General features: G+C 41.4%; 1 protein-coding gene across 5 annotated transcripts in view; it reads right to left on the reverse strand.

Moving 5' to 3' along the window:
• Usp24 (ubiquitin specific peptidase 24) overlaps positions 1–27,355 on the reverse strand; it is a 140,356-nt gene that overhangs the window by 19,593 nt on the left and 93,408 nt on the right. For 2 of the 5 annotated variants that reach the window (XM_063236559.1, XM_063236562.1), the window contains 20 exons: positions 26,135–26,252; positions 23,563–23,707; positions 21,884–22,003; positions 21,237–21,362; positions 20,518–20,616; positions 19,574–19,656; positions 18,899–19,040; positions 17,449–17,568; positions 16,856–17,076; positions 15,985–16,109; positions 14,744–14,885; positions 14,159–14,309; positions 12,961–13,110; positions 12,215–12,318; positions 10,450–10,563; positions 7,230–7,326; positions 4,913–5,032; positions 4,144–4,236; positions 1,966–2,068; positions 116–237 (listed from right to left, as the gene is read on the reverse strand). In XM_063236559.1, the coding sequence (XP_063092629.1) occupies positions 116–237; positions 1,966–2,068; positions 4,144–4,236; positions 4,913–5,032; positions 7,230–7,326; positions 10,450–10,563; positions 12,215–12,318; positions 12,961–13,110; positions 14,159–14,309; positions 14,744–14,885; positions 15,985–16,109; positions 16,856–17,076; positions 17,449–17,568; positions 18,899–19,040; positions 19,574–19,656; positions 20,518–20,616; positions 21,237–21,362; positions 21,884–22,003; positions 23,563–23,707; positions 26,135–26,252 (2,495 nt within the window). Of the gene's footprint in view, positions 1–115; positions 238–1,965; positions 2,069–4,143; positions 4,237–4,912; positions 5,033–7,229; positions 7,327–10,449; positions 10,564–12,214; positions 12,319–12,960; positions 13,111–13,154; positions 13,251–14,158; positions 14,310–14,743; positions 14,886–15,984; positions 16,110–16,855; positions 17,077–17,448; positions 17,569–18,898; positions 19,041–19,573; positions 19,657–20,517; positions 20,617–21,236; positions 21,363–21,883; positions 22,004–23,562; positions 23,708–26,134; positions 26,253–27,355 lie in introns of all 5 variants that reach the window. The other 3 variants (XM_063236563.1, XM_063236560.1, XM_063236561.1) reach the window with 3 other exon arrangements.

The following is a 27,355-nucleotide window of genomic DNA, read 5'->3' on the forward strand; positions in this document are numbered from 1 at the left end:
CCTCTCTTAACAGTATTTTTCGTTAGAATAACATGCAAAACATGGCAACAACTATTTTTCCTCAACTAGGAGAAAGTAACAAAAAATAAATAGCTCAGAAATAATAAGCATGTACCTCCAACAGGTAAGGCTTCCCTTCCGACAGGAACAGCAAGGCTTCTACTTCCTCGTGGAGGGGCAGTAACGGACTCCCGGGAGCAATACTGATGGGTGGCCGCTGTTTAAACATGCCAGGAGCTTTAGGAGACCAAAGAAGCAACACAAAACAAAGCCCGTCTCACTTGGTGTTATTCCATGAAACGAAGACCCACAGGACTCTCACACACATGATCCTGCAGCCTGGTGGGGAAGTCAGGCTGCGGAAGAGAAATGTGTTTGCCTGTGCCCTTTAAAGGATACCTTACCTGGTGCTGCACACCGCACCCCCAGTGATTCCCAAGATAATCTTCCAAAGAGGTCAAAAGACAGGCAGTGTATGAAAAAATGCCCACAACTTCTACTAGAGACACTGGTCAAGGCGTTTTTGTCCCTCAAGTGTGCCTGAACAATGGCCAATACCATCTAGGTTAAAGCACATTCAACCCATGTAGCAGGAATTACCTCATTTTCTAGAAAAAGAAGGATGCAGAGACTCGGATTTTTTTTATAAAATCAACTTCACAGAATTTGATAGTTTTGTTATTTTATTGTATTTTTTTGGACAAGGTCTCACCACATAGTTTAGACGGGGCTTAAGGTCACTAAGTAGCCCAGACTGGCCTTGAACTTGTAGCGATCCTCCTGCCTTAGCCTTCAAAATGTTGGGATTACAGGCATGTGCCACCACATCTAGCCAAGTTTTATTGTTCAAATGAATGAGTCAGAGTTTAGGAAGCAAACGCTATCTAAGTGTTTCCCCTACCCCCCTTTAGAGCCACCAAGCACCCTTCTATCAGAATGTTGCTCAGAGGTTTTCTGCCAGTTTCCTGCCTTTGGGTCACTCTGGCCAGAGCAACGCTCTAACACAGCCTCTGAGCAGGGGCTCCCACTCACACCTGGGCTGTTACTTGTCAGCTGTGAAACCTTGTGGAAATCACTAAACTGCTATTTCTTATACTTACCTCTCCTACAGAAAGAACCTCTCTCAACTGGCCTGCTGTGGGGATTAAACAATTAAGAATAAAAGGGCAGTGCACAAAGAACACTGAATACAGCTGGTCTGCTGTGGCACTGCTGTTACTGTCGCGATCAAGTCTCAGAATGTATGAAAACATGGTACACACGGTAAGGACACCGCATAACACGTGGGACAGTTTGTGTCTTTGTGACTGTGCTACCAGTGGGTGACCAACAGGGAATGCTTCCAACTCTTTCTTACATTAAAATACACCTTACTCATTTATATCTGAACCCCCTTTTACGAAGTTTTTAAACACGTTATCTCAATCCTATTATACGTAGGCAGATATATATATATATATATATATTTTTTTTTTTTTTTTTGGAAGTGGGGAGCGAACTCATGACTTTGCGTTTGTTTGCCAAGCAGGCACTTACATGGCTGAGCTAAACCCCTGGGGCAAGGCAGTTATATTTTTAATATTTTCTTTTCACACTGATGATCAGAGAGGTCAGGTGGCTCGGTCAAGTTCAACAGCTAGGAAACTCCAACCCATGCTTTCCTTTTCCACTACACAACACATCAGTTGTTTAAGTTATTGTGATGAATGAACTCTAGTCTTTATGCCTAAAATGTGAAAACACGCACACAACTCCAAGTAAACAACTAACTTGTTTTCTCTCATGGCAAACTTGTAAGATATGGTAAACTTTAACAGGAGTTACAACAAAAAATTTTAAGTGTTCTTCGGATACCAAATAGTTAAGAAATAAGTGACATCCACTCAACTGTAGACATCAGTACGCTACGTAGACACACCCAGCCGCTGCTCTGTTTCAGACATACAAAGACATGGAGGAGCTCACCAACATTCCTTTGGGAAGAGACATCCGAGTGCAGGACAAGCAACGCTACCGTGTTGTGGAGATTCCCAAACTCCCGCGCTTGGGCTGAACTCCAGCGGCGTATCTGTCACCAAAGACAGAACACACTTTAGTGCTACACAGGCCTGGGTCAGGATGGAATGTGCTGGTTCACAAAATTTAGTGGGTTATACTTTTTAATGCCTGTTATAGAAGAGGTAAAATACAAATAGCCACAGGATTTAAGACATGTAGGAAGATTTCCACTGAAACACATTGACTCAAATTCTACAACCAACCAATTCATCCATTTATCTAGGAGCATCATTTAGATTCTGAGTGCTCATGACAAGCCAGGTAACTTCCCTACACCTCAGAATAACAGGAAACACATAAGCCTGGAGACAGGTGACCACATCGGCCCAGCCCTAGCACTCACCATGCTGCAGGAGTGTGGGTGTATCCTCTGAGACCCTGCATGTACTGGTGATGCACAACTGTCCGACTCAGTGAAACATGAACAAAGAAAATGTGTTTCACAAGTGCAAACTAATGCTAACTTCATGCACGCTGAGTTGCAGTGAATTTAAATAAAATCCTAGTGTCCATGGAGCTCACAGTGAAAGCAGTATTATAATCTCAACATGCCACACCTGGGGTGAATTACGTGTGGTGCTAGACCAGCTGAAGCCTGAGAGCAGCAGGGTGACATGACAGGGAGCTGAGGAGCCTGGGATGCACGGAAGGCAGGCCAGAGAAAGGCGCTGGGACTGAATCTCCCGCTCGATAGACACGTTAACTTCGGGGCGTACCGTGACCATGCTTTAGCCCTTGCCTGAGAATGGGGAAGAAACTATATTACTGAACCCATGAGTGCCTGACATCCCCCTACCACACGACCAGCTGTGTCTGGAATATAAGAGGCAATCAATAAGCGGTACTTAAGCATTACTGCGTACTAACATTCTACGTATTTTAAATCTATCATATAAAAGGGACACAGGGATACAGTGGTTGGGGAGCACAATTCATTCCACATCTGTTTCAATACTGAAAAGTTCAAAAATTGAGCCTATGTTTTCTATAAGAAATAATAAAAAATTGGTTCTAAAGCTCAGAACAGTTACACATTCTTTTCTTTTCTAGAACTTTAACAAATTTCTCAATGATTTTTTTTTCTTTTTTTTTTTTTTGTCTTTTTCAGATAGGGTTTACTATACAGTTCAGGCTGGCTTTTAATTAATTCCTTTTGTACTCCAGGCTGTCCTTGAACTTGCAGCAGTCCTCCTGCCTCAGCCTCCCAAACGCTGGGATTACAGGTGTGTGTCACCACACCCAGCCTTGCAGTGATTTTTAAAAAAACTGTGTTGTGGTTTTTAGGTTTGCTTTTAGCTTTACTGCTGAGCCACTAACTTTCTTTGTACCACAGGAATATTTTATGTAAATAAAGTATGAAAAAAAAAAGCATGATGACAAATGTTTAATGCACGAACACAAGCTCTGTACGCTGTCCAGGCGAGAGTGCCAGCCCTCTGTGTCCGTGGCATGTGACTTGCTCTTGGCTTATACAGGTTTTTTAACTCAGATTTTCAGGTCAATTACTGAGCAAAGTTATCAACACTGAGCAGAGTTTTCTGAATTTTGCTGTTCAAGTAGTGGAGAGTTCATGCTTGGAGCTGTTAGGATAACTAAGGTATCACTGTGCCATGGATGAGAAAACACATCAGGAGTTTCAGACAGGACAGTTGCAGATGCAGCTGGCCCTTGCATTGTGCAGTGTGGCCTTTGTTTGATGGAAAGTGTCATACATACCTGCAGCATCATGTACTTTATAACCATACCATGTCGCATCTGAATTCCAGCCACCACCAAAAATTTCCCAGCCCCGGAGAGAAAGCAGGGGACCCTGACACCTTATTCTTTGAAGATTTTTGAGCCCTTGCCCTCACCTGTTAGGACCCCTTCTTCCCTTCCCATGGAATCACACCTCACACAGCGCCTGACATCCTAGCCAGCTGCTTCCGTGGGTTACTACAGTGTCAGTCTACAGTTCCATGCAGAAGCTGAGAAGTAACTGCGCTCCACACAATGTTAAAGCCTGGATGCAACTTGACTTGGGCCTTCATGAAAGCAAGGAGAGCCACAGTGAGGCCCAGTGCTGCCGCCGCGGCCCAGCCTTACCTGGCTGTTCTGCCGGCCAGCCCCGAGCAGGAAGCCGATCATGTGTCTCAGCGCCGAGTGCCGCAGGAGGAGGTCCCCAGCCTTGATACCTTGCTGCCATGCAACAAGGAGGGAGGACAAGTCACAGTCTCAGCCAACATTTAAGAAGACAGCTATATACAGACTTTGATAGATTCGATATATTTTAAAATGTTACAGCAAGTATTTGTTAAGATCTAAGTTTAAAATACGAGCCTTCTATTGCTTCACAATGGATAACAAACATGCAATTGCTAGTCTGTCATCTTGCTCATGGTACTTGAGATTGAGGCCAGAGGTGCTCTACCACTGAGCTACATCCCTATCCCTTTTCATTTTTTTATTCTGAACTATCAGGCTGGGCTTGGGGTCTTCCTGCCTCAGTCTCCCAAGTAGCTGGAATTACAGGCATGCACCAATGTGCCCAGCGTAACCATGTAAACAAACTTCAACTGCCATCCATAAGTAAATAAACTTGTCTGCATCAAGTATTCTTACAGATACTTTAATTCATTAATTTTAATTTTTTTGGTACAGGGATTGAACTCACACTGCACACTTGTAAGGCGCCTATGCTGCTGAGCTAAATCCCTGGCTTTAAAACTCATTAATTTAGATTTTCTAAGATGAAATACTCACAAAGCCCTATGACACAGAACATATAGTAAGCAATCTGTAAGTTTTCCAGGCATAAAATTTCTTTAGATAATAAATTTGCTATAGGAGGAAAATATATTAGAAAAAAATCTACCTTCTGCACAAAGGTGTTGAACAGGAAAAAGTACTGAGCACAGTTTTTGCAATTTTCGGGGACATCTTTATCCAGAAGAGCAAGGAGTACTTCCAGTAACTGATGAAGGCTTTTTAACTGCTTAGAAGAAAAGAAAATTATACAAAGAAAAAGAACATAAAACAGGATTCCTCTGAAGTAAATCACCATAAGGACAAAAGGAAATTGATACAACCAGTCTCATATTCAGATGGATTTATGCTTTGGAGAGCAAAAATTATCAGTTTTACTGTCCAGAAACACTGATTCTCTAGTAACAAAGAAAAGCCTGCTTTTGCTTCCTTTGTTGCCTAACTGCCATGTTTCTCCAGAGACGATTCCTCTCTCACAAGGCCTCGCGTTGCGGGGGGAAGCACGTCCGCACCCCTCCCTCCACTACGCCGCTTCCTCCCACGGTCACAGATGCAGAGAAGGAAAACACAGACACAGGCGGGGCCGCAAACCAAGCCGACAGAGCGAATGGAGAGCGACAGCCTGACAGCGAGACACGGCGATACCGACTCAACCCAGAACTTACTTGGAAGCCCGCGGACGCCTCGTGGAAAGCTTTGAAAAACATTTTATTTGTTTAGAATCCATTTTGGTTATGACATTGCTTCTTCTTTCCCTCCCACCCCAACTGTTTTGCAAGGCTGTTGGCATTCATTTGTGAGCTGAAAAAGACGACCAGCCTTCCTACTCTCATCAATTCATTCCTCTGGAGATGATACTCAAAGACTTCTGAAATACTCCCACTGTAAATGGGGTGAAGTTTAGCATTTATATAGCCCTTCATTTTCAGTAAGTGAAGTATAAAGTGGGAGGCCAGCGGCATTTCCATTATGGGGAAAAATCAGTATGAGAATACACGTCTGGGATGAACTGGGCTATGAAACAGGATTTCCTCGGGCGACGGCTCCCAGACCGCAGTGCCTGACCCCACCTGGAAAGAGACTGCACTGGCTCTATCTATTCCTCTGTTTTGGCTGATCCAGGGGACGAATCTGGGGAGTAAGATGGTCCTTATATAAAGACTCTTGCTTCAGGTTAGCAGACATCCACAGGGGAATTTCAGTGTAATACTAATCACATGCTAAGCAGCTCCTGAAGGCTACTGTGTTCAGGCAAAGTATGAGGAACAGTTCTGTAACTAGGCTAAGGAAAACCACTGCCTTGCAGTAATCAACTGCTTGCTTTCTGGAGCCAAGGTCTTTTGTTTGTTTGTTTTTCTTTTGGAACTGGGAATTTAACTCAGAACCTTACACTTGCCAGGCAGGCGCTGTGCTGCTGAGTTATATATTCCTGGCCCTCAAAGTCTTTTTGGTTTCTGGCTCACTTTAAGACCGAGTAAAGCTCCTAAGCTTTGTCTAGTCTAAGAGCGCACCCTAGGCTGCTAATGCCATAGGTACTAAGTACTTAGCGCCAAGCACCAAATCTATATTGGTATCTTGCTCAAGTGATTCACTCAAGGTTCTACAGCAAAGCCAACAACTGAATCTGAAGCAGTGAGTCACAGAATTTGCATTTATTTCATAAGACACACTATAGCCAGCCAATTTGTTCTGAAAATATTTTTCAAAGTTTTCCATGGAGTGTCAGCCGTTTGAAACAGCAAACTTGGGAAGTAATTCTGTGTTTGTTAGGACTTCATAAGACATTGACTAATCAGATTTACACTGTACGCCATTTATGTCTGTAAGACTTAAGTCTTTAGGGATCAAAGATAAGAATAAACACCAGTTTGTTTTAACATGTGTATATGTGGTACCGTGAATCGGAGGGTATGGTGCAGAAAGGGGTTAGAAAGAAGACAAAATTCAGAGGAACAGAAATGAAGCTTAGGGAGCAACAGAGACCCAGGAATGAACTACTCTGGCCAGGTCCTCAGATGAACACCATTCCTTGGTGTGGCTGCCAGCCGCAGGTCTAGGTGTGGAAACGGAGCGTGGGGAAAGAGAACCCCAGGGCAGGGTGGTGCAGTGTCCAGACCGGGTCCAGCCTCGAGTCAGTCTCGTTCAGAAACCCTGCACTGATTCGACATAGGGCTCTGAACGGGGTGCTCTGCAAGAAGACCCTGAAGCAGACCGAAACGACCTCCTTGCCTGCTGTGGCTTCTGGACCGTGGGAGGGGTGAGAATGCCTTTTTCTCTGGCGTGTTTCAGAAAGCAGTTCACAGGAGGTACGTGTGTGTGATGGGTTGCCCGGACTCGACGGTTAGGTTCTCTTTTCAAATTACACGCAACTGTGAACATCTAGTAAGAGCACAATGCACAAATGAAATTATAAAAATGAGACTGACCTTATCCTGATAGAACAAGGCACTGTCTAAGGTTTTCTCCAGAATGGTGGCCACAGCAACTCGCACTTCTCGCACGCTGCACTCCAGCAAGAAGATCCTGTAACAAAGCGGAAATGTGCCGTGAAGAAAGGAACAGCACTCTGCAACGCCTACCTGCTGCACGGAGCTCGCCTGCCGGGGTGCAGAGGCATGAGCTCAGTCTCCAAAGCACACAGATGGTTCCTCACAGGCAAGGGGAGCGGGGGGCCCCCACCTCCACCGAGCCTTGCTAGTGCCATGTGAGTCAGGCAGGGAGGTGCCAGTAGGTGAGGTCGATCAGACCCCCAGCCTCCACCTGGTGAACAGTGAACGCCAAACATCCTTTGCCCACAGCCACTCTCTGACACTCACTTTCTGGCCAGCCGGGCTCAAGGACAGTGAGTGAGAGGGACAGAGAGAGAGGGACAGAGAGACAGACAGACACAGAGAGAGACAGAGGGAATGTATGAATATACAGCACAGTTCCTACAACAGTGCTGCAGACTGAGGATACAGGGGTCCAGAGCAGGGAGTTCCATCTCCTCACCCCTAAAACAGGAACAAAGAAAGGGGTGCTGGGGCAATGCAGTCTCAGCGACTGTAAAGGTCTTCAGAGACACAAAACACAGGCCAGTCTGGACCTCACCGTATCCAGATCTGTACAAACCCAATGGTAAAAAGATTATCTCTGAGATATCTGGGTTGTCAGATGACATTTTGTCTGGTGTGATAAATTGCTTATGTAGTTTTAAAACTGTACCTGACAGAACACATGCTGAAGAATTCACAGTGAATGTTACATACGCTGAAATGTAATTTAGAATAGAGCTGGAAAGTGTATTACGAGTTTTCACATGTAAGAGAACTGGGCAAGAAGAGCCACACCATTTTCCAGCAACTTGAGCTGGAAAATGGGCACATTAGGTTTCATTATTCTGGCTAGTTTTGTATACATTTTAAGTTTCTCACAAGTAAAAGTTCTTCCTAGATGTCAAAGTGTGTGCATGCTTACAATCCTAGCTACTTCAGAGGCTGAGGCTGGAGGATCCCAAGTTTAAGACCATCTGGAGGAATTGAGAACTTGCTTCAAAATAAACTGATGCAGGGTAGTGTGAGGTCGTGGTTTATCTCTAGTGCTGGGTGGGGAATGTGTGTGTCAAGTACCCTTCACGTCAGTAATCTTAGTCTCTTTAGATCAGTTTGTAAGCAACAGTTACTTCTGGGTTCTAGGAGTACAAACATTCCAACTTTTAAAATAACCTGAAAAACTCCTGGTTGCATTTCGGTAAGAGTTACTCAACCTGTTCCAGTATATATTTTTTAGCTATAACACTAACAACCTCAGATGTCCTGAAGGCTCTAAAGAAAGAAGTAATCAGAAAGAAAAAATTATTACTTCCTTAAACATATGTACACAAAGCAATTGGTAGAGAATGAACAAAGTGTTTGTTGCACTCCTTCTGAACATTCATCATCTATGACCCTAATATATAGCTAAGTTTTATACTAAGAAATTTCACAACTGACTGGGAAAATGGGTGAATAATTATCTCTAGTGCTAAAGGGTCAGGCACATACTACTTCAAAGGCTTGGCTTTTATTCACAAGAAGTTGTAGATCAGTGGGGGCCACAGGGAAACCACAGGGAAAACACAGGGAGCAGATCAACAGGGCAAACTTACTACAGACAGGACTCAGAAGCAGCCTTTGGAAGTGTTAGCTAAGATGACATCTGACAGAGAGCAGGAGGCACTTACTATGCAGAAGAGAGGGAGTAACAGGTGCCAGGGGCTGAGGCTCAGTGTGTCGTGTGAATCAATGAGCCAGGATGGCTAGGTCTTGGTCAGCTAGGAAGTAACACAAGGCAAGCCTGGACAAGGACCAGATCTACTAAAGTCTTGAGGAGTACAGTGAAAATTTTAGACTTTATCATAGTGCAGTGGGAATCCCCCAAAGAATTCTACCAGCAGAAAAGTCAAGTCACTTAATTTGCTTCAGAAAGTGTGCTCTGGCTGCTGAGTGAAGACAGCTGGGGGGAAGGAGAAGTGGAGCCTTCAGTAGGTGAAGCAATGCCTGGAGCAGAGACGAGTAAAGGAGGCACGGGTGGGGCTGGGATCTGCTCTGTGGCAGACAGAGAGCCTGCTGAGTGTCCACGAGGCCCTAGGTTCAAACACTAGAAATCCCTCCAGCAAAGAAGAAAAGAAGTTTTGATCAGACCTCTAACATCACCAGACCTTAGCTGCCTAGTGGAAAAGGATCTAAATTTCTGTATTTCCTATTGCATGTTCAAGCTGGAAGATCACAGAACTCATCTGTATGATGACTGAAGTGACCAAGATGGGAAAGATGCAAGAACAAGTTGATAATTCTGGAGCCAACTGACTGGAGAAGGCTGCACATGTAGAGATTCACTCTGAGAGGAGAGAGAACATTTTCCCCATAAGCACAGGAGGGAAGTGGGAGCTAGGAGCAGGCTGGCAGGTGTGACCTTCTCTCTCAGTGACACCTCAGGCTGGTCACTGGGAAGAAGCGGATGAGTTAATGTGAGAGGTTGACGACCAAGGCAGAGGGATGGAACACCTCTCACTGACCCTGGAGGTACTTGCTCTTCCCAGCTCACTAAGGAAAGGTGACGCTAACTGAAAGATGACCGAGAGTGAAGTGTGGACACTCACAGTGTCTGCAGCATTGGACATTCTTTTTTTTTTTTTTTTTTTGATACCGGGAATCAAACTCACTTTGTGCTTGCTAGGCAGGTGCTTACGCCACTGAGCTAAATCCCCGGCCCAGCATTGTGAATTCTTAACCAGAAAAGTAAATTACTTTTTAAAATCATAAGTATATTGGTAAACTACTATCAGGTAATGTACTTTCAGTAGATGTTTGAAAACTTTCAGCCAGAATCTGAACAAAAGCAGACAGTAGATACAGAGTATAGTAACCACAGACCGCCTGCCTGCCTATTCGCCTGTCATTACTGTGGGTTCCTAGGAGGAGCCACTGCAGGACGCACACTTGTGACCACCTGGACCCGTCCGCCCCACACATTCTTCTTCCACACGCTGACCACAGCTTGAGGGATCCCTCACTGCTGTAGGATGAAAGCGGGAGTGGACTCCAATTACAAAGGCAAAATCAAGGTGAGATATTTCTGAATCATTGGAAAAGAGATTTCTTCTGATTAAAAGATCTTGGTACTTACTTTATCAATTCTCGTCCTTCGGAACTAATAAAATATTCAACAAGCCACTGGCAAGCATCAAAACTTTTTGAAAGTAATGCTTCAATAGTAGCAATCCATTCTTCAGTGTCCACCCTTTTTACAAAGCAAAGAGTGATGTTAGGGACCAGCAAACGACCCCACAGCACCTGCCCATCTATCTACCTATCCATCTGCCCATCTAGCTATGGTAGGTAGGATGGATGGCCAGCTAAATTCTCCCTCACAAGCTACTTCAACAGCTCAGTACACCCAGAAGTTGGTTCCCTCCATCCTTTGAGGGTTACTCATGTGACAGTTCTGTTCCCTCCAGTTCCCAGACAAAAATGTATAAAGAAGCTTAAATTTTGGACTTTACATCTTCATCAAATAATTTTTCAGGGGGGGGGAGTCTTTTGGAGACAGGGTCTCACTCTGCAGTTCAGGATGGCCTTGGGCTCATTTTGTAGCCCTCACTGGTCTTGAACTTGCAACGATCCACCTGCCTCAGCCTCCCAAGTGCTGGGATTACAGGAGTGCACCACCACGCCCGGCTCATCAAACAATTTTTATTAGAAAAAAAGGGGCAGATTCATAGCATTTTGTTTGGCAAGTTAATTCATACTTATGAAATGTTCATTTGTAGAATAGCTTACAGCAATATTTTTATACAGTATTGCTACAATTATTAATATCCTGCTTTATGGAATATATTTAGGCAGAAAAAAGTGACATAACCTTATATGACTCACAAGTTCCTCAGTGCTCAAAAATGGCAGGAAATAGTGTAACATGTAGATATCACATGCAAATAAAGAAAAGGAGCACATCCTGTCTTTTTCAATGAATAAAGCCAGATCATTCACTACGCCTTCAGTTATCACACATAAAAGTGAAGCTGCCAATGCATCAATGTCCCTTTCAAGACTGTGAGTACAAAATCTTCCCCTAACGGCCTGCCCATAACCGATGGACAAAAGAGAAAAGACTAAGAACTTGTGACAGATGGAAGCTCACTGGTCTCTTCTCTGAGTCTTGCTTTTAGGGACATCTCACAAACCATCAGTTCTTTATCTGTCACTCATTTAGTCACAGAACAATGACTTATCCAGAGGCTATGAGCCAGGTGCTGGAGATAAAACCAGTGATGAGTTAAGGTGCAGTCAATGCACTCACTAAATGTGCTCCAGGACAAAACCCCTTGTGATCTCCCACTAAACAAATCCCAAGCTCCCTCCTCTGGCATGTGGGCACTTCTCAAATTCCAAAGGAGACATTCAGCATCAGCTCATGGAGCCCCTTAGAATCACTATAAAAAGGTAGCTTTAGGTCATTCATGGTCCCCGAGGCCAGTCTTCATGGGTTACTCGGGCTCCTCCCTTGTTCCTGGAATGATCCTTCTACATTTCTTTATGTTTGCATTCAAAATGCTCCGGAAACACCAATGCCTTCCTTTAGTCACCCTAATCCCTACATCTGCATATGCTTTGCACAGTTCCCAAAGATGTACTAAGCTGTGCCTTGCATCAGTTATTTCTTTTTTTACTTACCTTTCTCATTAGATTAAAAATTTCTTAAGAGACCATATTTTGGTCACCTGACTATATAGTCACCCTTAAAATATTTTGAAGGGCCAAGGCCAGGGATGTAGCTCAGCAGCGCAGCACCTGCCTGGCAAATGCAGGACATTTGTAATGTTGTCAACCTCCCCCGCAAAAGTTGAATTTGTAAATTGTGCCTTTTGTCACAACAAACTACCAAAATATACCTGAGTTTTTTCTTTGTCCGAAGGTAAGTTTGGAAAAGGAACTGAATGGCTAGTTGCAAGCTCACTTTTGCCATGCAAGGATAATATGGATGCTTTAATTTAGTCTAAGAGAGAGAAGAGGACATTTATTTTTTTCACAGAAGTTTTACAGATTATTTATGAACTGACTAATGACACACAAAATAAAGTTAAGAAAAATCTGGCCACTTTATGATAGAAGATATTCCATTTCATTTTTTAGAACACTTAAGAGGATATCCTCAATTTTAAATTAAGTATCAAAATAGAGCCTGTAAGCCACAGAATGTTAGGTAATCCAGAAACTAGGAACAATTTTCCCTGCTTTTGGCAGATTATAATAATGGTACTCAAGAAAGAAGTATTTCAAAGTTAATCTTGAGTTTAACAACATGTGACTACGACAAATTAGAAAAATTCATCTTTTCAAAGTTCACTACGCATTGATGGAACCTATGGCCTTTCAATCCCATAGTCATTCTTAGATTCTTTACAAAACCCAAACAAAGGCACTTTAAAACGCAGCACTTATGTGGGAACTCAGAGCCACTTGACAGCACAGAGTCTGTCTGTCAGTCTGCATGCTGCTGCACTTCTCTATCACACAGCAGGTGATGCATTTCCGGGAGCTCTTTGCACTTAACCTGATTGCTAAATGCTAACAAGGAGGAAGGAAGGAAGACATTACTGGATAGATTAGCTAAAAGGTTTTTAACTGTAATCCTCACCTTTAGAATAACACTACAGGCCAGGGCTGTGACACATGCCTGTAATACCAGCACTCTGGGGGTTAAGGCAGGAGGATGGTCACGAGTCTGAGACCAGCCTGAGCAGGGCACAGTGAGTTTAAGAGCAGCCTGACCTACACAGCAAAGACCCTATCTCAAAGAAAAGAAAAGTAACAGTTCAACCAGCTACTTACAGCATTCAATGAAGCTAAAGACAAAACAAAACTGAAATAATCACTACTGTACACATCTCTATTTTTCATAAACTTGAGGTTTTCATCTCTCACCATCTAGAAAGGAAAATTTGCAATTATTTTAAGAAACAAAGTAAAACAATATGTATGTATTTTTACTAAAAAGAGGCTTATAAAACTGAATAATAGGTAGTAATTTCCTTCTTTTAAGCTCTGAATTTTGAAAAAAATGAAAGAGAAAAATCTTTCTTTCAAATACAACAAGCTGCAGAAAGGTGAACAATCATTCATTAATTAACTCTGTCAAGAAATGTAGGAAAAGCACCTTGGACCGTGTGAAGGACATTCAAATCCGAAATTTCAGGAATCATTATGTATCTCTAAACTGTACCAATAAACTTAGTAATAGAAAAACAAGAACATCTGACATTCTGTGCTTTCCCAAGTATCTGAATTTCCATACCTCCCTGTGATAGATGGCTTAATTTTCTTTCGTAATAGAAGACTGTATATTTTTCTTAAAATTCCTTGGTTCTGGCTACTAGCTTTTGATTACATAGTGAAAAAATTCTGGAATGGGGAACAGGACAGTGCTAAATGTAAATCCTCGCTTTGTGACACTGTAAAGCCATCTCTACTTTTCTGAGCCTCACGTTTTCTGTTTGAAAAATGCTATTCCATGAATTTTCTAAGAATTAGAGTTTTATTTAAAATCTGTAATACAGAGCAAGAATTCAATAAATAATGGTCACCACTGTCACAGTAGCTTTATGTAAAGACTATGATCATTAACTTGGTTTTCTCTCCAGATTAAAATAAGCTAATTTCAGCTGGGCACAGCACTCACTAGCCACAGTGAACTGGCACAAAAGCCTCGGAACACTGGTGGGGTCAGGCAGGTGGTGCAGGAGGTACAGTGGATTAAGGAGACAGCCAGAAGATTCTGGGCCTACACAACTTATCTACAGGGCCTTTTTCCTTGGAACTGTTTCTGTGGTTCTTACCTGGTATATTCGAGCCGGCATTTTCTCCACAAATAGTCCTTTCTTCTCGCCCTTCTTAACCAGCTTGGTCAGAATAGAAAGTCGGTCATTGTTGGGCCGATGGGGCCGAGGAGATGACTGAGGTGAAATCTCTGGTGAGGATGGAGCTGACCTGAGAGAAGGAATTAGAAAGTTACTAAAACTGGCCAACACATAAAGAGGGTTCTAGAACTATACGTAAACTGTATACTTTCCCAATCCTACATATTACAAAGCAAATTTGCTGAGAAGAGAACCTTAGAAAAACCATCTTCTGCTCACAAGGTATTATGCTTTGGACATTAAGTGCAATCAGAATATGTTTTAAAAAAAAATCTCAATTCTGGAATGAGGTAACATGTATGCTTCTAAGCTCAAAATAAATTCTTGCCAAGAAATAATGTCCAGGTAGCAATATACAAGAAAAAGGATTGTTTTGTTTTCTTTTTAGAATATTTCTTAGAATTTTTCCCTAGCTTAGCTAACTCTATACCCAAGAGTACATTTTCAAAGATCACAATATTGCCTACTGAAATCACAAAGTAAATGACACAGAAGAGAACTTACAGAGAGAGATCCTCAGCTTCCTGCCTTACAACACTGACTCGACTTTTCTTTGGCAACACTGGAGAGTTTTGATCAGATACCCTCTGGTAGAAGAGCATATAGGCATTCCAGTATCTTCGACGTACATCAGTGTACGGGTTTGCTGTTTCATGGTGAGAGTAAGAAATTTTTGTAAACAAGAAAGTTTTCTTGTCAATCTAAAGCCAAGAGTCCATAAACTCACAGTAAGGAATTATGAATTAAATTTGTTAAATTCAAAGTATAAGCACAATATGGTTCTTTATACTGTTGAGAATGGAAGGAAGAGTTACTCTAGTTCTTGGACTGGAATTAGAACACGTTCTTGGGATGTAAGATAGAATGGGGAGGAAGGGAAAGAAGGAAGGTACTTGGGAATCCAAATAAGCAGAAGAAGCAATACTTAAATTATGTTCTGTGAAACAGGGCGGGAACACAACTGCCCTTACTGAAGCATTTCTGCGAAGATAGCAACATCGAAGCCCATTTTCATGCTACGAAACCCACCCCTTAAGCGCTTCACTGGGCACTGTATACTGTACATGGCACAGCAGCGCAGTCTAACACAGCAGAATCGACACAAGTAGAGACCGCGTAATAAACACAGTGGTAAAACACAGTTGTTAGAAGCGTCTTTTCTAATTAAGCTATTTCTATGTAAGTGAAAAGGAAATCTGAACTATTTTTCCTGTAGCTATTTTTAGGAGTAAATTTTTGTTCAATCAGTTTTGTTTTGGTTTTTTACTTTATCTCATCCTCTTGACTTACTCCAAATTCTAATATGTGAAAACATTTTTTATGAGCAGCTTAAATGTTTTTCTTTTTCAGCTTCTAAATGAATTCTTTTAGAACACGTTAAGATGAACTGTCTCACTGAAGCACGGCAGTTACAGATGGGGGGAGGGGAACGTTCCACCACGCAAGTGGTGCGCTGTGTCCGGGTGCCCCCGCCCCACAGCCCCTGCAGCAGGGACATTCTCATTCTGGATATCCCCGAGTCCACGGTTCTGTAGAAAGAACTGCTGCACTGCAAAAGAGATACAATGCATTTTTCTATAAAGAATGGTGCTTCCAACTAGATAGAACTGCATACTGAAAAGCAGTGCAGGGGCTGGGATTTAGCTCAGTGGCATAAGTGCCTGTCTGGCAAGCACAAGGTCATGAGTTCTATCCTTGGTACAAAAGAAAAAACAAGGTGGAAATAGCCTACCGTAAATACTTACTTTGATCATAAACTTTTGGTCTATATTCTCCTCCAAAGCATTCATACTCCAGGGTCTCATCATTTAGGTCAAATTCCTCGATAACTGTGTCATTAAACTTATACCACTTTCCTTTTCCACATCCCCTAGGGCCCAGAGAGCAGACATGATAAGGTAAAAACCAAGCATCCCTCACATGCTTATCTCTGCATATCATCTACATCAAAACCAAGTCATTAGCATTTGAAAATATCGAAGAAAAATGTAGTAATAGTGGTTTTAGTTTCTAAAACAAGTTTTTAAATCGAAGAGCCAAATACAATTTCAGAAACAACCTAAATGCCCACTGAGGAATGGATAAAAAAGACGCAGTAGTTCTATATAATGGAATACTACTCAGCCATAAAGAAGGATAAACTGGAGACTTTTATAGGTAAATGGATGCAATCTGAGACCATACTCATCAGTGAAATAAAGAAGACACAAGTGTGTAAATATTGTACTGTCTAATTAGTGTGAGAAGCTGAAAGAAACAGCATATGTATATGTGTATGTGCATTAAAAAAAGTGAAGATAATCATACAACTGATTTGTGCTGGTATTGTTCCGACACTTGACTGCCAGCTGTCTTGTGCTCTGGGCAGATGATTTGGGGATGACAATGTGCAATGTATGTACCACTGTTGCCCCCGACTGATATATTTTGAAATGTTTAGTTTTTTTCCTTCTTCTTTTTCTCCTTGAAATAAAATAAATGAGAACAGCTCTAGAAACCGTCAACAGCTAAACGTGGAGTAAGCCTCAAGAACAGGGCACCACCGCGTGGATGTGGATGTTAAAGCGAGGAGGAGAAAGCAGAGAGGCAGCGAGAGCTATGGGAGGAAACCCTTACCGCCTGTCCTTAATGAAAGAATAGTAGTGGCCCGCATGCGCCTGTCCACTGTGCACGATGACACCGACAAGTTCGTAGTTTTCCGTGAGGGCAACTTTCTTCCGTGGGGATCCTCCACCTCCCTGATCCATACTTCGACCATTTTCACCAACGTCGGAGGATGAATCTTGGCGAGCCATTCCTGAAACTGTGTAGGGCTCCATGTTTAGCATCCAGGGAAACTGTAGAAGGAACAGGCCCACCGTGGTGTCGATTAGGAGCACACACACACACCTAGTTAAGTAAGACACTTGAATAGAAGGCTGTTGCCTTAGTTAACTGAGGACCACCCTTCACTTTGGATGCTAACGTCTCCGACAGGCTGAGTGCGGGCAAGTGCAAGCAGGTCCTACTCTGAATGTTACAGAAAGCACACACATGACAGCCACCGTGAGAGGGGCTGCCCAAAGGAGCCCATCCAGCGCTCCTAGCTTCTCCAGACACTGGCTGTGAACTCCTAACGATGCTGTTCATGGGGCGGGGTGACAGGGAAAACAGAAGACGGAAGAGGCAGTGAGGACACGGTGGAGAAACTTCAGTAAGCAAAAAGTTACCCGAATTTGTTCATCATATTTAATGGAGCGTCCACTCTCCCAGTCAAATCCAAATCTCATCAGGTGAATGACCAAGACACTCGGTAAAGACTTGATGCAGGTCCTTTTCACTGTTATTCTCTAAAGAAAAGTAAAAAATTATTAACTGCTTTCAAGTCCTACAATATCTTCAAAGTAGTGTTTTTAATAAAATAGTTATGTAATGTTATGTTCAATTATATTATGCCTGATGATGTGGACAATTCTATTGAAAATAACAAAAGAAAACATAGCAACTATGGTAGATCCCCAAATATTGTGGTCTTATGTGTCTTTTTCATTTCATGTTTTTCTAGGAATTTATTTTGTTGTCTTGTTTTGATCTGTTTTTCCCTATAATACAGAAAGGATAGATATTACATGTAGAGATTCACAAATGGGAAGAATTTCTAAACTATTTACGGGAACAGATTGTATAATACACAATGTAATGAACATATACTTTGAAGAAGAAGAGACACTAAGAAACCCAGTGCTAATTCTGCAGCATTATGATATAAAATCTAACAATATTATCATTCACTGTTCAGAGTGATATTAGTCTAGTCTCTTATATTCCAGTTCCAGCATACGTAAAGATAAAGACAGTTACTACGAAGAGACTGAGAAACATTATGGTAGACATTATTGACTTCCCCAAAATCAGGTCTTGAAGACCTAAGAAGTCTTCATCATCCTGTAACGATCTGATTAGTTCTATAATGTCCAGTATATATTCAATGTGTGTGAAGATGGGGACAACTATTTGGAAGAAAACTAGAGATAATAAGATAGACTGTGAAGATCGCCAGTGGACTTGCTTTGAAATCTATGTTTCTTTAAATTGTTTCTTATAAACTATTTTGTTATGTTTAATCTTACCCTCTTCAACATAAAAAACAAGTATGTAGGACTGATAACCATATTACTAAGTTCTTGTTGGATCGCTGAGCAGAACTGTTTGCAGTGTCATTGTTTGAATGTCACTTAATGTGCTTTAATTTTGTAACTTAGCAACTATTTCTAAGATGACGGTATGTAACTTACTGTTTCATACTGTTTATTTTTCTGAAATTCTGTATTGTTTCTAGCTTTATCTGTTTTTTTCTTTAAATAATCATAATCAACGATTATGCTGATAGAGAAAATCAGTGAAAAGATCTTTCCTACTGAAGTAAAGCAAGCAATGACCCACCTAACAGAAGTGGCAACAGAACCTTAATATTGACTTTACAGAAACACAGACAGTACATGAATAACAAATTAATCTTGTTTGTTTTTGTACTTTGTTTTTTGAGACAGGGTCTCACTATGTAGTTCAGGTTGGCCTCGAACTCACAGTGATCCTGTCTCCGCCTCTCAGTGCTGTGATCACAGGCGTACACTATCACACCTGAGTAATCTTGTTTTTTAAAACAGGCAGATATAATACCTTTTCTTTACACTTTTCACAGTAGTATGCATTACTTCCTTCTAGAACTTCTCCTCTCACAAACTGGTCCAAAGAAATTTCCAGACTCTGGCAAGAAGTAACTCCTAGATTAAGCGCCATGAAAGCTTCCTCACGCTCATATCTGATTAGGAAATAAGAGAAAACCCATGAATGTAAATTATGGAAATTACTAAGCTATCTGAACTGGAACACAGAAATACATTCACAATCAGTGAAATTAATGCATACTTCAACCTTTTAAAATGTACTTTAAAAGTAAGAACATCAAATTGTGATAACTTAAGATTGTAAGTATTTTCTTAGGGCCACAAAAAAATTTTGGAAATAAAAATCAAATTGGGGCTGGGGATTTAGCTCAGCGGCACAAGCGCCTGCCTTGCAAGCAGGCAGTCGTGAGTTCGATCCCCGGTACCGATAAAAAGGAAAAAGACGAAAAAAAAAATCAAATTAAACATTTATAAATCCACTGAGATATAGCAACAAATGCAAAATTTACAACACCATTACGGAATATTTAAGAATAATGATCATTTTTGTCTTTCTGGTGCTTACATCAAACCCAGGATGCTGTGCATGCTAAGCAAACAATGCAGCACTGCACGACTCACCCAGCCCTGAGCGCCCCTTTTCATGTATCAGTGGCACTTTACTAACCTGTGAGGGCAGTCTTTACAGATCTTCTGATCGGAATAGATGCCCTGGAAAGTATTCTTAAAAATTTGGTCTCTCCCCATTTTCTGTTGGAATAAAAAGTTAAAATTTGAGCCAAAGCTCCTAAAACACAGAACTTACTTCACACCGAAGATAAAACACTGGTTGCAGTTTAACCGAAATAGATGGGGCCACTGTGGGGCCCTCAGCTGGGCATTGATGGCATGCTGATAACCCGCCAGGAGGTCAGTCTCTCAACAGTGCCGTCGGGAAGGAGAGCTGGGCCATTCAGGGCAAGGACTGCATTCTCCCAAGTCCTCCTTCTCATGCCACAAATACCAATTTAGAAACAGCTCTATAATCTTTCTTTATTCTTGTGGAAAGAATGCTATAAATTTGTAACTTATTTCAAAGCAAAGAAGTGGATAAATGGTACCTACTAAGGAGAAGCTAGCGCTGACAGCTGACACAGGCAATCTTAGAAGTCAGAACCCTAAGGGAGTCTGTGACATGTTTCCCTGGGGAGGGGTGGAAGCTTTGCATTTAAGTAGCACTATAAATAAATGTTTCATCTGGTCCCCCTCCCATTCATTTTGCCAGAATTCTCTGAGTTCCAAGACTGTCTGAAGGGCAATCAGTTCACCGGTGCTGCAGCATTCCTGTGAGGCCAGACTACCTCAGGGAGTACACAGTGAAAATATGCAAGTATAAAATATGCAAGTACTGTGGAGTAGAGATTAAGAATTACATACTTTATTGTATGCTAGATTAATTAAGAAATGATTACAGTAATCTGTATGGTCTGATGTTTAAACTGCAGCTGTGATGCTTAAGATTATAAATTTCTGACTTGTCAGTTTCATAGTAATTGCAAACTCTGAAGCACTGTTTTCAAACTGTAATTAGAGTCTGGGGGAATTGGCAGGAAGGTAAGACTTATTTATTACCTTGAGATATTCATCCATCTGGTCAATGAGACTAGTAAAGAATTCATATGCATCCTGCTGTTCTCTCACATAAAGTTCTTTGTTCCACATCTTGAAAATCTATGCAGGAAGAATTAAATGGATGTTTAAAGAGAAAGCGGCAATTTCTAAGGGTAGCAGAAACAGAACATGAAAAAACACTGAAATCCTTCTAAAAACCAAATTCACTACTAGGACGTAGAAATTTTTACTGGAGTGAGTCAAGCTTAAATTCAGCTATCCGTGTTTTTCTCTGGCTCCTGGAATCATGGTGTATCTCTGAACCAGAGGGGATTATAGGGTTAGATCTAAAGCTGTGGAAGTTGCTCTCTTAGAAACTAAGCCTCCATTATTGGGCTCAAATAAGCAACATTCAGGTACTTAAAGTCATTAGGAAAGAGGGCCTGCATTCAGAGGAACAATCTGAAAAAATATTTCAAAGACCTAAAATAACAGGAGAAAGACTCAAAAGTAAGATTAGCAAATTCCTAGGAATTATAAACTCATTACTCAACAACATTCTAATCATTTGAAACCAAGTGCCAGTTTGAATAAGAACTATATAAACCATTTTTAGTAAATTCTTAGCAATGAGATTAATCAAGAGTTAGCAAAGGTAAGAAACCATTATCAACAGGGGGAAAATGTACCCAAACCCCAAATACCTAATACCTTTAAATCTATCAAAAATTACTGAATACCTTCCAGAAATTCTCAGGCACGTAATACTGCAGCTTGCTTTCCATCAAATGCCCAAAGAGAGACTGCACTTGGTAAAATACACTATCATCAGGATTGTCTGTGTCATCATCCACTGAAAGCAGTGACTAAAGAGAAAGGTATCAGGTTAGAAATATTTAACTGTTTCACAGGAAACTGACATATACACAGGAAAGCCACACTGTTTTAGAAAGCTATGCATGGGTGGATCTGTTCACAATTCTGCCTGTATTTAGCTTGAATATTTTATAGCTGGTATTATAATGAATCATCTGTGTGATTAGGAAAAACCAGGGCTAGTAATATTACATCTCTAAAGAAATAAATACTACTAGTAGGTTATTATAAGGCAGTGATGATACAGCCTATGTATTTCTAAAATATTAAAAATGTTAGTTTTAATTTTAGGGAATGGGATGTTAGAATTCCCATGGAGTTAAAAAACATCACATTAGCTCAAGACATTAAACATCAAATTTATAAAAATGTGTAACTATGAACAACACTCAGTCCCCACTTATCCCTAGTTTTTCCAAACCTGAGAAGTAATAAATCAGTACGTAATGATTTTTAGGCAAAGCATGCATTATTTCTCATGCTGAACAAGATGAGGAAGGCAACCAATCACCTCAGGGAGCCCAGGCTGCATATAGAGCTGCTGGAAGACTGCGTTCATGTAACAAGTTGCACCACCATTCCTCAGCCCCACAAACCCTGAGCTGGACCTGCTGTCCACTGGGGGAAGGTACTGGAAAAGAGAAGAGAAAAGGATGAACACCTTAGCCACAGGCACATTTCTACTACAGCTACTCAGGATGTCTGAGAGGAGACAGAGACGCAGCCACAGATTTAACCATCCAGTGTGTTCTGAAATGCAGTCGCAATGCACTCTGCAGCTGGAATGCAATGAGACAGGACTGCTATCTCAGTGAGTCTTTTTGTTCACAGCACACGGGGCACATGGCAGGTGTGTGTGTTTACTTACTCATGTAGTCATGTACACAGTCATCTATCATCCAACATGTATTTATCAAGGGCCTGCTTACTCCAGGCATTGTACTAGGAATGTACAAGAACAAAAATATGCACAGTCCATGATTCCCAAGGAGCTTATAGAATAAAAAGGCACAGCATTAATCAAGCAAGCAGAATATCACTTATAAATGTTCTGAAATACTGTACATCTCAATATAATGCCCTTCTGGGTAAGAAAAAAGTCCAGAAACAGCATCTTGACTAAGGTTTAATGTGGCATCTCTCCAAGTGGAAAAGGGCATGGTCACAAGGCACTAAAACGTGATTATAACAGGAGCTCAGGTCACCTGCAAATGTCAAGTACAGAGTCTATACTTATGTAATAATAACCAACCAGCAAAAATCTGTAGGTCTTCTAATGTTAAGTAAATCGGACAAGCTTAAATAGTCAATGGTTTCTCTTACATGTGAAACCTTAAGTATAAATAAATAAATGAGGCAGATAAAAGACAGACAACAGGGAGTAGGGAGATACAGTGTTTCCTGACTCCACAGCCCTGTTCATACTCTGCTCACTGCTGGAAAGGAATGACCTTTCCATCCTGATTCAGTTGGCTCAACAGTCTTCAATCTCTACTTGAAGTTCCAGCTTCGCTAAGCAGCTCTGTAAGACACCACCACCCATAGTGAAACGCCTGTGTTAGAATGGCTGCATCCAGGACCTGCCTTTGTCTGCTACTGTACCACATTATACTGCCACGATCTGCTGATGGGTTTGTCCTTTCCACTGCACATATTCTCACCTTCTTAAGGACCGGGATCATATTTTCATTTTTGAACCCCAAAAACTTATTAGCTTATCAGCTTTTGAGCCCCACCAAGCATATGGTAAATTCTATAATCTTTGTTGAATGCAAGGGAACATGAACATATTGCATGACAGAGCCTGGCACTAGACCAGCACAATGATACTTTTAAAAAAGGTTGGTATGGGGCCAGGGATTTAGCTCAAGTGGCATAAGTGCCTGCCTGGCAAGCACAAAGTCATGGGTTCAAACCCGGTATCAAAAAAAAAAAAAAAAAAAAAAAAGGTTGGTATGGTACTTTCCACTGAGAGTAACTACTGACCAATTTGCAAATGTTTCTTCTCTTTCAAAGGGTAACGTCATAAGATACCAGAGTGTATCAGGGTAATGACAGAGTTTGCAGTTGATTTTAACACATGCACACAGTGAGCAAAACAGTGACTTTCTTCACTGCAAGGAGAATGCAAACAATCTTACAGTTATATGTTTAAATGTTCACTTCTAAAAAAGTAAGCGCATAACTCACATCAAACTCCTTGGTAAGAGCAGGGTCAGGCTGATGATGCATAGAAAGTAGTTCTTTTGTAATAATTTGAAGGTTTGAAGGTGAACTATCAGCCAACATTACAAGGACTTCATAGGCTGCCAACCGACTATTCACTGTACTACACCTAAAAACAAAAGGCATAAGTGAATTTCAACAATGAATAAAATCTGCTCAAACTTCTAATTAAACTAAGTCAACATTTGAAATGGAAATACACTCTGGGCGTGAAGATGCACTCCTGTAATTCCAGCACTTGGGAGGCTGAGGCAGGAGGATCGCTGCAAGTTCAAGACCAGCCTGGGCTACAAAGTGAGCCCAAGGCCAGCCTGAACTGCATAGTGAGACCCTGTCTCAAAAAGACAAAAATCTCTGGTACATAGTTAGGTCAAGTCTAAGCCAGAAATTAAATAACCTAGAGGCCATGTATGCAGGAGGTATAAATATGGTTTACAGTTAAGCACTTCCTTGGCTTGAAAATTAAGTAGTAAAATTCTTTCACTTATGATTTCACAGTGATCTCATCTAAGGAACAAATCAAGAATGGAGGAGAAAAGAGTTTGAGAACTTTATAATAAATACAACAGGGGAAAGGATTATCTTCCAATCAAAGCAGGAAAGAAGACAAATTTTTGCAGCTATCTTTTTGAAATTTGAATTGGTGGTAGAAAAAGAAAGCTATGCGAATCAGAATAGATAACTCATAAACATTTTATGTGCTTGAGGATCAACAAGTTTCAAGGACGTGAGTCAACTTTCTAATACATAGTGTGTCAAACCAACTTATTTCAAGTAGCATAAAAGGTTACTAACATTGTGCAGGAAATCAGACTTCCTATGCTGCCTGCCTTCATGCATGGGAAGTACTCCTTAGCAAGCTCTGCCCACCTTTCACTACCGAGGGGACCACATGGCAGGAAGGATACACAGAAAAGAGGACACCCTGTCTCTAAGCGAAGTCACACATGCAGTGTGGAGGTGGCCAGGGAGGCCGAGGCTCCTTGATGAGTACCGCCTCAGGCCCTGAGGACAGTGGTCATGGACTCAACACTGCCCTCTGCCTCTTGTCTAGACTTCCGGACTGAAAAGAACAGGTAAGAAATGAGCAGGGAGGTACCACACACAGGCGCTAAGTAAGTGGTTCTATTACTGTAATGTATGATAGCAGCATTTCTAAAAAGCATTTTACGTATTTTAAACCTAGTTTCTTGCTTTAAGATCTCTGAGGGAAATGGCTGGAAGCCTCTGTGGTAAGTGAACATCATTCAGCACACTGCAAAAGGCTGAGATAAAATGCTTCCTTTCCTACTCAAGGTACTGTGGGTGATTTAAGAAATAAGGCAGGCGTGCTGACACAGGCCTTTAATCCCAGCACTCCCAGAGGACACAGGAGGAAGACCCCAAGTTCAAGCCCAGCCTGGGCTACTTAACAATTAATCAGGACCTGTCTCAAAATAGGAAATAAAGAAATAAAGGGCTGGGTTCCAGCTTACTGTGAAAGTCTTAGGTTCAATCTCCAGTCCCACAAAAAACAACAAATAACAATAAAACAAAGAAAATAAAAACATACTTTATGTCAAAGTATTACTTTGAAGGGAAGGATTCATCAACACAAAGTTCACTAACATTCAAGTTTTTAAAATGTCCACTGCAAATCAAAACACTCATGTATTTCTACTGCCTTAATTAAAGACATCCATGGATCATATTAAACCTAAAACTAAACTGGGGGAGACTGGGGACAATCCAAGAATTCTAATGAAGCCCCTCCCCAAACAAATTCATATTCTATTTGGATAAATATTTACACATGGTAAATTCTGCTTATTATGCCTTGGCCATATAAATACTGAAATTACACAGGAATTTTTTTTCATTGTAAATACTAAATCCCATTTCTTCAATATTACTCAGTTAACTCTGGTTTTCATGTTCTTAAGTAACCTGGATTCACAGCAAATTAGACAGGTTATGGCTTCTCCAGGAGAATATTAATACTTAAAGAGGACTGACATTACAAAGGAATCTAATTTCTACCCATAAAAAGTACAAAAGCTGATTTCCATAATTATAACTGTAACAAATCACCAGCAGTTGCAGTTACCAGAACACAGTCAAACAACAAAGCCTGGATATCACAGCACCCATCCTTTTCTCCCAAGGGACCCTAAGACCTCCCCTGGAGCCTAGGACTTGGGACTTCGTGCATGCTAAGTTCTGTAGGCACTTATACTACTCGGTCTCAGCTCAGCTCCTGCAGACAACTCTTAAGACTTTCATTTCTCCCACGATTTGTTCCCGACCAAGTTAGTCAATTATTATCTATTCTTCTGCTCTGATGATGATGATGGTACCAACACGCCTGCTCTGTGCTTCGCATGGGCCAGGCTGGCTTTACTACGCATCTTCACATGAATTTGTTTACACAGTTCATCATGTCTTGGAAAAGACTCACAAGATGGAAGACGAACTCCAAGTTAAGAAAAATCCTTTTGAACTAAAGTTCTAAATTAGAATTGTTACCAAAACTGAACACAACGTGCATTTTCCATACTTTGGATGAAAGTCCTGTTGACTGATGGCGGCACTGCCAGCTGGAGAATGACTATTTAAAATAATTCTAGAAGCTCGGAAAAGGAAGTCATCTAACAATGGTTTAATGAGTGATGAACCTGGAATAGAGCATAATATTCACGGTGAGGATGAACACGAGTTTTCATTCCAAGATCCTAGCTTGCGCTTTCCTACCAGGGCAGCAGAAGCACCCAAAGCCCGCCCATCAGCAGTGCACCCAGCTAAATGCTCATTCTTAAGTGATTCCTCTGAGGTGATCCTCTGTGGGGTGGAAGGGCAAGGGACAGGCACCAAGGTGGACAAGTGGGGGAGTTTTTCTTTATTAGCTTATGATACAGTGAGAGAAGTCAACCTTTCACCCTGGAAATACAGATGTCAACACCACAGGCAGAATGGGCTAATGAACAGACTCTTACTCTCGGCATAGGGAAATCCACAGAGGTTTATGTAACTTTTAAAGTTCGCCTTCTTTAATGATGGGCCTTTCTCTTCCTGATTAAGAATCATTCTTTTCTATAGATCCCCTGTAGCCAAGAAGAGTTTATGGAGCTTCATTTGTATTATGAGAATGGTAGTTCATTTTTGGTTTGTCTTCTGGATGTAATTTATAGTACGGGACACACTTTGAGATTACATGTGGAACCCAGACCATACCGTGTGTACCCTGGCACTCGGGATACATGAGTTGGGGGTCACCTCCCCAGATTAGAATCATCCTTAAAAGATATACAATAGATTGTATCTTATAATGTGTAAAGCAGCGAAAAGAGACAAGTCATTTTAATTATAATCTTTGCTTAGCAGTAAGTTTTATAAACCAGGTGTCGTGGCACATGCCTGCAATTCCAGCACTCAGGGACAATGAGACGGGAGGATCGCTGAGTTCCAGACCAGCCTGAGCTACACAGTGGGTTCAAGGCCAGCCTGAACTGCACAGTGAAACCCTGTCTCAAAAATAAAACACAACAAAAAACCAACAAACAAAAACCAGTTTTGTAATTAAACCATTTTGAACACTGTAAAATTCTCTATGTGGTTTACTGACAAAGGTAAATACACCTTATGTTTGCTAGCCACCTAAACTGTACATTGGTTTTATATTCCCAAGGGGTAAATTCTCCAGGGAACATTTAGCGCTAGTTTATTATTCTAATTATACACTACACTACAGCAGTAGCTGAGAAATGAGGCATTCTGACAC

The sequence above is a fragment of the Cavia porcellus genome, unplaced genomic scaffold (assembly GCF_034190915.1).
Source record: "Cavia porcellus strain 051 isolate PalLab524CR breed Dunkin Hartley unplaced genomic scaffold, mCavPor4.1 scaffold_25, whole genome shotgun sequence".
Taxonomy (NCBI): Eukaryota; Metazoa; Chordata; class Mammalia; order Rodentia; family Caviidae; genus Cavia; species Cavia porcellus.